The 12,112-nt window shown below is 36.2% G+C and overlaps 2 protein-coding genes and 4 non-coding genes across 6 annotated transcripts in view; 4 read left to right on the top strand and 2 right to left on the bottom strand.

The window, feature by feature from the left end:
• Nucleotides 1-2,745: 2,745 nt before the first annotated feature.
• Nucleotides 2,746-5,025, top strand: CBG00190 (the record flags this gene model as incomplete). Its single annotated transcript, XM_002645239.1, has 3 exons — nucleotides 2,746-2,838; nucleotides 4,154-4,261; nucleotides 4,807-5,025. The coding sequence occupies 3 exons, from the start codon at nucleotides 2,746-2,748 to the stop codon at nucleotides 5,023-5,025; spliced, it is 420 nt and encodes a 139-aa protein (XP_002645285.1).
• Nucleotides 5,026-7,521: 2,496 nt separating this feature from the next.
• The window catches only part of CBG00189, a gene marked incomplete at both ends in the record, with an annotated part of 6,557 nt that continues 1,966 nt past the window's right edge, over nucleotides 7,522-12,112 (top strand). Inside the window, 4 exons of the mRNA XM_002645238.1 lie at nucleotides 7,522-7,586; nucleotides 8,500-8,584; nucleotides 9,913-10,062; nucleotides 10,147-10,308. Coding sequence (XP_002645284.1) covers nucleotides 7,522-7,586; nucleotides 8,500-8,584; nucleotides 9,913-10,062; nucleotides 10,147-10,308 — 462 coding nt within the window. The remainder of the gene's footprint in view (nucleotides 7,587-8,499; nucleotides 8,585-9,912; nucleotides 10,063-10,146; nucleotides 10,309-12,112) is intronic.
• CBG28711 lies at nucleotides 10,535-10,606 on the bottom strand. Its single transcript has one exon. It is a non-coding gene (tRNA).
• Nucleotides 10,771-10,842, top strand: CBG28635. Its single transcript has one exon. It is a non-coding gene (tRNA).
• Nucleotides 11,124-11,195, top strand: CBG28522. The gene has a single exon. It is a non-coding gene (tRNA).
• On the bottom strand, nucleotides 11,443-11,514 carry CBG28913. Its single transcript has one exon. It is a non-coding gene (tRNA).

Here is a 12,112-nt window from a genome sequence, read left to right as displayed (position 1 = left end):
CAAATCTCGGTGGGACCTATCGTTTTTTGTTTTTTTTTTTTTTGAAAAACAAAGGAAAGTATCTGAAATTGTTAGAGTTGATATGAAGATCACAAGGGTGTTTTCTTTCAAAAAAGTATATAAAAATTTTTAATTTTTTAAGTATGAAAATAGTGACTCCTGGATTTCTTTCCGGTTCTGTGAATTTGTTAGAAAATTTTTAAAGTGGTGTTATCTGAAAATATCAGCTTATAAAAAGTTTCACAAGGGAAAAGACTGTACCAGAATCTCCTTTTCCCCTTACAACGCCAAAAACAAGTGGTAACCAAAAAGAGGGGGAGTTCAATGGAGCACAGATAGTCCTCCTCAGGTTTTTGCTAATATTTGCCAAGCCGTTCAGCTTCTCTGCAACTGCGGGCTACTACCGTTCGTTGCTCTTCTCAATCGACTTCTCATCGAAGACACGCACACTGTATTTGTTTGTCTGCTGCCTGCCAACCGTGGCCGGAAAGAGCGTACGGACCGATTTATCTGCTGCTGGCGGGTGCACTCTTCTTACCTGCTCACTCTATTTTCAATTCATTCATTAAAGACAGAGAGAGAGAGAGAGAGAGAGAGAGCAATCAAACCGTTCTCGTCTCTATCTGAAACTGTTCGCTGATAAGGAAATAATCATTGATTTGCTGATTTCGAAGATGACCAAATTCTGAAACAGTAGTTTCAGGTAAGTATACTTTTTTCTTACATTGTAATGAAAAACTTCATATGGGAATTGTCCTTCCGCAGTCTCAAGTGGGTCATGTATTATGTTTTTCCTTCCTTCTTGACATATTTTTTCATAATTTCATAATTTTCATTCTTGGCAATAACCAAAAAAAAACATCTAAACCTGAAGTTAGTGTTTGTTAGATTTAAAATTTATTTTAATTAAAACCTGTATTAGAAAGGCCCCTCTAATAGAAACGCCCTCCGCTCAATTTTAGAAACATTGTCAGGTGTTCATGAGGTTTGAACGAGAATTCACCGCATTTTCGACAAAAAAATACTGGAAAAATAAAAGGAGTTTTAAATAGAATGACCGTTCAGAGGTTACTTGGAAAAATAGAAGAGCCTGCCCTTCTAATAAAGGTTTTACGGTATCAGTTCTTCAATTTTTTTCAAAGAAGAATTCCTTTCTACCCTTTCCTCCTAAACGAGGTTCCAATATATCTATGAAATCTGAACCTACATTTTTTGTTTGCTAACCGCCAAAAACCCTATTCATTGGGTTTTTCCTGGTTTGCACTAATTTCCATGCGCCTCATCCTCACCTCGGGAAGGGTTTATCGTAAATCTCCGTGTCTCACGGGTCATATCTTCACCTCTCTTTTCTCATTCTTGATTTTCCAACAAAAAGGGTTACTTTCTTGGAAAACAGACCTCATTTCCAATTCTATTGAATGATGAGGGACAACAATCGTGACTATTCATCCAATTCGCGACTTTTCAAACTGTTATGAGTGGTAGTAGCCAAAGGGAACTTTTTCCCAGTCTTCCGAATATCTTTGCAACAAATCTTTTACAAAACTTGTGAATTGAAATTCCTATTCCAATGTCTCTTTACTTTCATTGTCCAGCATTTGCAACTTTTTTTCTGGTTTCATAGTTGGCCAACTACAATCATTCATTAGAATGCTAATTGGTTAAGACAGAATCTGGTAATTAGGGCTGATACTTGTTCATTTTTTTCGGGTAGATTTTTTCTAGGATATTTTATAACTTTTTTAGAAAATTAGAATATCGATAAATTGGAAAAAAAACTTCTGTATATCGATATTCTTTGAAACTGACCTCTAGCATGCTGACCTTCTCACATTTCTCCTTTCCTAATCACAAACGGTAGTATTATTATATTATTATTTTCCTTCCGAATTCGAAAATTTCGGAAGTGATCTACCTAATCAGTTTTCCAAATATATCAAGCCTTCAAACAATTTTCGTTTACCCGTCAGCCTATCATCTTCCCTTTTTCCCTCAATAATCAAGGGGAGAACGTCGAATAAACAAATTGATTCATCATCTTTGACAGGTGCCGGTGACCGGAAAATCCGTCGTATCATAGCGTAAGACTATCCGAGAAGAAAAACAGTTTGTAGTGGCTTCTGCAAAAAATCCCCTCTTCTCATCATGTTATTATGTTTTATATCCTCGCAACATAATAACGGTTTCCTCTCAGGTATTTGTGTGTCCCTGTAGTTGTTTTGAACTAGACAATTCCAGCCAACACCATCACCAAAAACAAACCGAATTATTACACTATGCACAAACAGTATCATAATCTGTAATGTTTCCATCTTCTCCTCTTATCACTTTTCGCATCTGTAGTTCGTTACATTTTTACGAGCTTTCGCGCTCATTCTCCCTCATGGTCAACTATCTATTCATTCCGTTCTTATTGGTTTCATATTTATAGTCATTATAAAATCAATGTCATATAACCTTCATTTACGATTTTCAAGTTTAAAGAGGAAGTTACTAGGATGTGAAAGAAGTTTTATCTGTAATAGGATTGCTAGAAATTTGAATTGGTGAAATTGATGAAAAAATCGAAATTATCATACTTGATAAATACCGGGTCAGAGAAAATTTTTCCCGGCCTGGCTCGGGTTTTAAATAATACAAAATATTTCTTTTAATTCTGAATAAATTTTTGTTAAAATGTTATTTTTAAAACTAAATTCAGCATAGATTCCTTCCTGAATCTTAAAACTAAAAAATTCTGACACAATGACCCAAAAAATCCAATTTTCTCTCAAAAATGATACTTTCACTTTTTCAAAAAGTTGCTTCAAAAACCCGGGCCAGGCCGGACCGCGACATGTATGAAACTGATAAATTCAAACTAATTTAAGATTTCGCATTTCCAGTTTTTTGTTAATTTTTTTGATAGCGAATTTTTCCTTATTATATTTACCATTAAATTCATATGTTTTCTGCTTTGATTTTTGTTTATAGATTCACTAAATTTAACTTTTTGGTATTTTGAGTTCAATTTTGGCAATTTCTGTATTAGATATCGAAAAATTACTGTTTATGAGAGTTTTGGTGATACTTGGAGAGACATATTCTTACATTCAGTTGTCAGATTTTTGATACGCCTCATAGGAAACGAGATAGACTCAAACTGGTTTCGAATAACTCATCTCGTCTGGATACCGTAATACAGGCACTTTAAACTCAATTATCTTGGTTCCTTCGAAGGATTTCAAAAACTTGCCAACCAATAAATTGTTTTTTTTGTGAAATTATCAAAATTTTATCAATCGACAAATGTTCGATATCTTTTGAGGAAACCAATAAAATTGAGCTGGAAGTGCACTTCTGGGGATAGGGGTTTCTATTAGAGCATTCACGGTATATTAGATAGTTAGACTATCAAACTTCATGTAAAAAAACCGAAAAAATGTTTTTATTCATTTTTTTCTCAAAACACATTACAACTCAAAAAATGAACAACATTATAGTTAACCCAACTTTTCAAGTGTCAATAATCCGCAACTTCCGACCTCCTATCCTGCGCGTGTGAAACCAACCATCGCGCAAGATTATCCAATCACTTGAGAGATAAAAGAAGATAAAAAGCTTCTTGCAAAAGTGGTTCCGAGCTACCGATTGTTATGTACTACCAACTTGTCTTCGGTTGTGTTCGTCGCCAGAACCTTCGCGAGCAAACACCACACTCTTTCTTGACAGTACAATGAAATTGGCACATAATAGAAACCTGAGAGCTCTTTAACATCATCGCAATTTCTGTTCCCGCCATTGTTTTTCGCGCTCATTTTCCTCTCCATATTCTTGTTTTTCCTCCACATTTTCTGCATATTCATAGTACCCTGTACACATACTATAATTGTGAATCATGGACATCCCCGTAGTTGTACATCGTTCTCCTTCATTTTTTGTTCAACATCTTCTTTTTCTTATTTCAACAACAACAATGATGTTTTAAAAAAAGTTTGGAGGAAACATGACACAATAGCCTATTATTACATAGGGTGGCTAGGTTTCCGATGGAATCAGTCTTTTGAACATACACAGAAATTCCCCTATGACTCTTTGTGCCCCCACCTTTTTTGATATAAAAATTGAATTCATCTGTTATTCAAAAGAATTCAAAAAAGCTGCAATTTTTCAGAATTGTATGGACATAGAAAATCTACAATCATCAAACAACCGGTCCACAGAAAGTCGTCCTCCGGACGGCTTTCACACCTTTCTGCACACAGCTTTCTCAGCTATATTGGTAAGTTTTCAAGAAACCATTTTCAAAAATAAATGTATTCCCCAAAACATTTTCATATTCTTTATGCAAATGTATCAAACTAGCGGATCTCCGTTTGTCTTCTTTTTTCACAATTGTCTTATTGAAATCGTGTCAACTTTCTCGAGACACCTTGACACTCAATTCCTAGCTGACACCGTTCTCTTTCTTTTGTCCTCCCTGTAATTAAAATTAAGATCTGAATGTAGCGTGCAAAGAATGTCCAACGAATTTTCTCTATATCCAACGTCTGCTGGCGTCTTTACGTCCACCACATTTTTTTCTAATAATCATTGCATCTCGGATACTAATTGCATCTTGTGGTCGGCGAGAGGGGCCACCATCTTATTACATAAAAAGAAGGTCTCTTTCTCTCTCATCCCGATAACTTTTTGCCCTCTTAAAGAGACCTGAAAAGTGAGAAAGAAAACTGGTCTAGAGCGACTCATTAGGCAAATTCTAGCCACTTTGTTGTGTAGCCTTACAATTCTCCAATTAATAATTTCATGAAAATTTTCTAAATTCAGGCATTTGTCCTCTCTCTACGCGTAATTGTGTTCGCCACCGCCCGGAAACGTCTTACCAACACGGCGGCGAATCCGGATATTCAGGTTGAGGAGGCGTCGTCTTCCTCATCGGATACCAGCTCCGACACCGAAGTCGTGGAAGAAGGAGTTTTTGTTCAGGTGAGAGAAATTCATATTCCGAATTGTTCTGGGTTCTCACTACTTCCGAGTATCGCGTGATTCGAATACTTTTCTAAAAACTATCCGCATGTTCTTAACCTCACAACCTGTCAGTTTCTTGTCTCCTTTTATCTCAAATCATGCTTTTTATTTACATTCCATGTCTCGTTGTTTTTAAATATCAATATTTTTAACTAATGCAAATACCATAAAACCTGTAATAGAATGTCCTTCTGTCCAGTTAGAGCTAATTTTTCTTGGCTCCTGACAAATTATTTTTGTCATTATGATAAACAATTTATCAGTTGACCATTTGTTGATATAGTATTTTAATCAGGAACCCTGAAAAATCGGCTCGAAGTTGGAGGCCAAAGGGCCCTTCTTTTACATGGTTTTGAAAAACCTTTATACATCTCTCAGTTACTAATCATTTAACTAACCTGAAAATTTACCACTAATTTTTTGACTCGTCTTCTTTACTCTCATCAAAAACTGTTCAATTGTTCCGTTGAAGATGTCAAGAGGGCCAAGAAATAGAGGAGAAATGACAGTCCAAAGAGGTTTGCCCTTCCTCAATGAGTCTGAGGGGGGCCTCGAGCGGTCATTCGTTTTTTATTCTCTTCTGCCCATATTGGTATTATCCTTGTCAAAGAAAAAAAAGGTTGAGTCGAAGTGTATGCGATGTTTGTAAACAAATATCTGAAAGCGTAAACAACCGGAAACAGTTGAAACGAGTGCGACAGTAACCCGGCGGGAAAATGTTAAATTTACCTATTTTTTAGCTTTTCGCATATTTTGCAGCAAATTTCGTCGAATATGGTTTGTTTTTCATTGTATTTTGCGGTATTTTAAAATAAATTCGTTTATCATGAGTTTTTCGTTAGTTGACATATCTTATGTCTCTAATAGAAATTGAGATAATGGAGCTCAAAGTGCATGTATAGGAAGGGCTTCTATCAGACAGTATGTTCAAACAATTTCAGAAATTTTATCATATACAGTACCATAACAACTAAAAACTTCGAGCTGGCTTTTCTTTTAACACACTTTTAATTCTTCTTCTCAAGTTTGACAATTTTTTTGCATACAAAAAAACTTTCCTATTTTCTTTGCTCTCGTACCATTCAAAACACGAAGAAGATGCGCCTACCTCCGCTACCTAGTCTCTCTATACATACAAATATGCATATACGTACTGCTGGTACGTATAGAAAAGCCTGTTTATTCAGATGATTCACACAAAACAGCACCGCCAGCTCTTCTGCCTTTTTACCTCTATCTCTCTCGATTCCTTTCACTTTTTTGTCGTCCAGTACAATATTTCGTATTTTTTCTAGCAGTTCGACAACCAACATCTTTAACTGTTTTCGTTTTTCATCCATTTGTTAAGTTTTTTAGTTAGTTTTCCTTTTTGTCTTTCATCTCTATTTTTCACTAGTTCATCTCAATCTATTCAAATCATTCTACCGTCACTACTAATTAATCATCAATACACATCCGATGTTCTGGTGTTCCGAAAAGACGGATTAATCGAAACCGTATGTCAATCAAATCATAGAGCTTTAGTCCTAATTTTTCAAAGATTTCGTTTCATCGCATTCCGTTATTCTTCTCTCCCAATCCTCCAAAATTCTCAATGTCATTACCATCATCACACTTTCTGATTTATGAGGTTCTGAGTATAGAAAAGAAGAAAAAGAAGAATAAGGAAAACGAATGGACAGTTTGAAGGTTAAAACTGACTCCGAAATCTCAACTCGAACCAAAACCAAAACCTAAAGGTTCAAAAATAAATAAAAAGAGATGGGGGACAGATATTGCGGCTGAGCTCTCTCCGGCTCTTCTGTGCAAATCTTGACATCCATTTGATTGTTTGCACAATGTTTTTTTTTCGGCCTACTGGTAATATTTTCCCTTTCATCCCTACTTCCCGCTTTTTTTGATGATACTTCTGACCACTTGACATAATCCCGGTGTTCTTTTTTACTCTACGTTGGTATTTTTTGCTTCTTGGTTTTTTTTAAATAGGTTCCATTTTGGACACTTTTCTAAAGAAAAAATACGATTTTCTCAGTACCCGAATTATAGTACAATATGCAATAACTTTTTCAATATCACAATTATATGTTCCTTCTCACTATTCTTGTTTATTCTTTCCGATACAATGCAAACCGTTTTACCGCAAAAAGTGATACCTGTTATGTTACGACGACCCAGATTGTGTTGTTGAATGGTTATAAAACAACTGTCCGGAACGAAAAGTTATGTTGACTTTGGCCCGGCAATTTTACCCGTTCATGATAATTTATACCACAAGAAATTGTCATTTTTAAGAAGTTTGAACGTTACAAAAAATCAGAATTCTCTGAAAAGCGTGACGTATGATTCATTTTTCTTATTTCCCAAGTATTGTATTTGAGAATTTTTTTTGTCTTTTCCATAGCTCTCCCCCTATGTTCGACATGATTCACATGCATAAAACAATATATTTTCGTGCTTTTTTTTCAGATACAAGGGGAACCAACCATGTCAGAAAGGAAACCTACGGCACCAGGAATGCCGTCAGTGATGTCTTTGCTACAAACTGATGAAATACTGTCGTCGTGCTCGGATGATGAACCGTGAGTTTTTTTTGAAACAAAATATACGAAAAATTTGATAACTATTTTTTATAAGTTCATAACACCCCCAAAATCTTTCAAAAGTCTTTCAAAAAAGTTTGAAAGGTCTCATTTTTAGAAAATTCTTTAAAAATTTAAAATTAGAACAAAACTCCAAAAAAACCAAAAAAAAGTTGACGACTTAACTTGTGGGTTTTGAGACTATCGGAATTACCGTGACACCTTGTTTCGGATAGTTTCACTGAAAATGTGTGAAATCTGAAGAGAAATCTGTAAGCTTTTCACTCCAGTACTTTTTGAAAACTTCGGACTATGAATGTTAAAACGGAAACTTTGATAATAACGAAAAAAAATTCTTACCGGAATATTTCCGGAATTTTTTGTATGAAAGCTTTTTGCACTCGTTTATACCTGAAACGTTAAAAAGGCGGAAGATTCCAAAATTTTCAAAAATCGGGATATTCAGAAATTCTGATATTCTTGAATTTTGAAACTTAGATTTTTTAAAATTCCAAACATCCTTGCTTTAGAGGTGTCATGAAATTCTTGTTGAAAATTAGAAATTCGACCATTCAGCGTTTTTGAAAAAAATTAAAATTCGTGTTTTATATTTTCCAAAATTCCCTAAAAACTTCAAAGCATACAAAATCAAAAAACCATGGCTTAAATTCATATCCATAAGAATTGTGTGGGAAAAACTGGGAAAAAATATGAGACGCCACGGCCCGTTTTAAACTTGGATTATCCAGTGAGGTGCGCTATATGGAAAACTTCTCACGTTACCAGTGAAATCGAAAGTTTCTTCATCCTTCCTTCAAAGTTTTATGAAATAGTACATAACGAAATTCAAGACGTTTTGAGATTATATTTATATTTCTTTTAATGCAAAATTTTTTAAATAAAATTTTTTCAGGACCACATCCGGACTGATTCCATTACCATCCCTTATTCAATCAAACATGAGTGTCTTGCCAAACTTTCTTCACACTATTAACGAGGTATGAATATGCGCTACCTGTATTGTTTCTTCTTCATTTTTCCTCATCATGATAATCATCGACTGAGCGTCCTCGAGATGACCCTGAGATACGATAAAATGAGTCATATAATCCGCCAGTCGGAATTTGATAAAACGAAACCTAAAATAGGCAGGCAAATAGGCGGAAGGAGACAAGAAAATGTCTCATTATTGTTCGGCTAGGTGTGAGTTTCGCTATGGAAACAATAGGCAATTAATAATCCCTTATTCATATTATCTATGAATCTCGGATGGTGAATCACCGATTTTTTCCTAGGATCATTGCAGAAGATTTGAATTATTCGCATGACTGAAAAACGGTATTTAATCCAACCTTTCTTCTTTCTTTAGAACTTTTTTTTGCAGTTCAAATTTCAACACAATAGACTACGAATGTTCTCAAAAAACATCCATTTTAAGTTTGAATACATTTTGGTTACCTATTGTGCTCTATTCATGCCAGTTTACAAAAATAAGTGACTTAGTTCAGGTCGCTTACATTAGAAACATCCAGAAATGTCTCGAACAGCTGGTTCATGTTATTCTCCATCCTTTCTCAGGCACAAATCGGATTATCTGACTCTATCTGGGCCATTCCCGCAATTTTTCCTAATTACCCGGTAAACACGGAACACCCACCTTGCAGCCTACCATTAACAACCCCCGCCCCGGAGACGATATCCCACGCTTTTCTCTTCTTTATGTTTCTTCTTTTTTCCACTCACACGGGTCCATTGATACAGCCAACAAAGACAAGGGCACCTCTTTTTTCGGGGGTGTATGTTTTCTGCGTCTCTCTAATAATTTTTCTCTCGTAGTTATATCCAACCCTACCTTTCATCACATGCGAGCGCGCGCGCTCATGGTCCCTGACCGGTGTTGACCCTTTCCGAACGGTTTTGGCCTTGCCTAAATCTTTTTGTTACTATTCTCAAGTGCTTTTTTCTCAAAAGTTCTACCAAATTTCAAACTTCCGAGATAGCTTAGAAACTAGCAGATTTATAAAGCTTAATGTTTTTCAAATCCCCTAACTTTCAACTTTGAGCCAATTCATCTTGGTTCCTGTAAAAGATATCGAAAAACTGTGAACTGTGACAATGTTATGAATATTATAATCAACATTTTTTGAACTATCCTTTTTATATCTTTAACGTGAACCGAAAAAAACTGGCTCAAAGTTGACGACTCAGAGGGCTTTTTGTTAGTGTTTATGATGTGTTCCTCAAGCTCTTTTTATCTTAAAACATTTTGTTTTATCACAATCTTTTTAATAATCCACAACTTGAAGCTCAACATTCAATTTTCCAGGAAGAATCTGACGAGGTCCGTTCTCTCACTGGAAGTAGCTTAGCATCTCCGAGAACAGTCGTCGATCGTCGTCTTTCCAACATATCTCTTCTCAGTCCTACACCTGACGAGGATTTCGAGAAACAGCAAGAACAACAACAACAAGACGAGGTACCGTTTGGCTTCTTTCTTTCTTTCTGTGGTTGCTTTTACCCCCAAAAGGCATAATTAACCCAGAACAACGACTATTAACAGGTGCGCGGCAGTGAGAGGCGGAACAGTTTGGAAGAGGAGCGAATTGTTGTTGGCGAGCCACGGACTACGCGTCAAATCGAGATCACACAGTCTGCTTCGGAAGACGATCGACTCGATTTGCTCAAGGAGCTCGCCAAAATCGGAAAATCCAACAGTGGCCAGGTGAGTGAGGGAGTGAGCAAGCCCTCCTTAGGAGAGCTATATTTAATGTATACTATGTACACAAGTAGGAGGGGACCTTGGAAGAACCACTGAATTGTAGTAGAAGGCTCATAGACTTTAGGAATGGAAATTTTAAAATTTTAAATCTTTTTTTAAAAAGTGTGAAAATGTCCGTAAAATACTGTAAAATGTTGAAAAAAAATCAAAAAACCAGAACAAAAACGATAGGTTCCACCGAGATTTGAACTCGGGTCGCAGGATTCAAAGTCCTGAGTGCTAACCACTACACCATGGAACCTGACGAACACCTGCCTCTCACAAAGCAATAATCATGTCAGCATTTCGCGAACTGTCCCAATGAGTGAAGCCTAGTGTCAATAAGAAAAAGCTTCCACATTGACACTTGCAACCGTTTACGGAGCGGCCATATATGAATGCCTTATGATAGGCAGGTGTTCGTCAGGTTCCATGGTGTAGCGGTTAGCACTCAGGACTTTGAATCCTGCGACCCGAGTTCAAATCTCGGTGGAACCTATCGTTTTGTGACTTCTATTACTTTTTAGTTTACAATTTTTTCTAAACTTACTTTTGAGTATTACAAAACATAATATCATACATCATTGTCAATAAATATCAAATCGTTTTTTTCAAAGTGTAAAATCTTCTTTTTTTGAAAAAAAAGAACAAGAGCCATTTGTTGTGTGCCACCATCTCTTCAACCACACACATATTATCTTTTCGAACAACAGAAAAACGGCGACGGCCAGCGGCCAGCGGCGCCTTATTGTAAAGAACCCACTATACGCATCTCGTGCGGTTCCATGGTGTAGCGGTTAGCACTCAGGACTCTGAATCCTGCGACCCGAGTTCAAATCTCGGTGGGACCTATCGTTTTTGTTTAATTTTTTTTGAGTTAGAGGGCACGCGCACATTACGGAGAACGACGAAAAAAATCCCAAAAATGAAAACTTCGAATTTTCGGATGCAAAAACTCGCAATTTGAGCTCAACTATCTCAATTCGTTTGTGAAAGTTTCAATGATAAAACTGTTATATCACAAAATCAAACTAATTTTCAGGATTGACTTTTTGCCATTATAACAAAAAACTCAAATCGAAGCAAATCAAAAACGATAGGTTCCACCGAGATTTGAACTCGGGTCGCAGGATTCAGAGTCCTGAGTGCTAACCGCTACACCATGGAACCGCACGAGATGCGTATAGTGTGCTCTTTACAATAAGGCGCCGCTGGCCGCTGGCCGTCGCCGTTTTTCTGTTGTTCGAAAAGATAATATGTGTGTGGTTGAACAGATGGTGGCACACAACAAATGGCTCTTGTTCTTTTTTTTCACAAAAAGAACATTTTACACTTTGAAAAAAACGATTTGATATTTATTGACAATGATGTATGATATTATGTTTTGTAATACTCAAAAGTAAGTTTAGAAAAAATTGTAAACTAAAAAGTAATACCAAGTCACAATACGATAGGTTCCACGAAATTGTCATTTTTAAGAAGTTTGAACGTTACAAAAAATCATAATTCTCTGAAAAGCGTGACGTATGATTCATTTTTCTTATTTCCCAAGTATTGTATTTGAGAATTTTTTTTGTCTTTTCCATAGCTCTCCCCCTATGTTCGACATGATTCACATGCATAAAACAATATATTTTCGTGCTTTTTTTTCAGATACAAGGGGAACCAACCATGTCAGAAAGGAAACCTACGGCACCAGGAATGCCGTCAGTGATGTCTTTGCTACAAACTGATGAAATACTGTCGTCGTGCTCGGATGATGAACCGT

The sequence above is a fragment of the Caenorhabditis briggsae genome (assembly GCF_000004555.2).
Source record: "Caenorhabditis briggsae complete genome, chrX, whole genome shotgun sequence".
NCBI lineage: Eukaryota > Metazoa > Nematoda > Chromadorea > Rhabditida > Rhabditidae > Caenorhabditis > Caenorhabditis briggsae.
The sequence above is the reverse complement of the archived record's forward strand: the minus strand, read 5'-3'. Positions and strand labels throughout refer to the sequence as shown.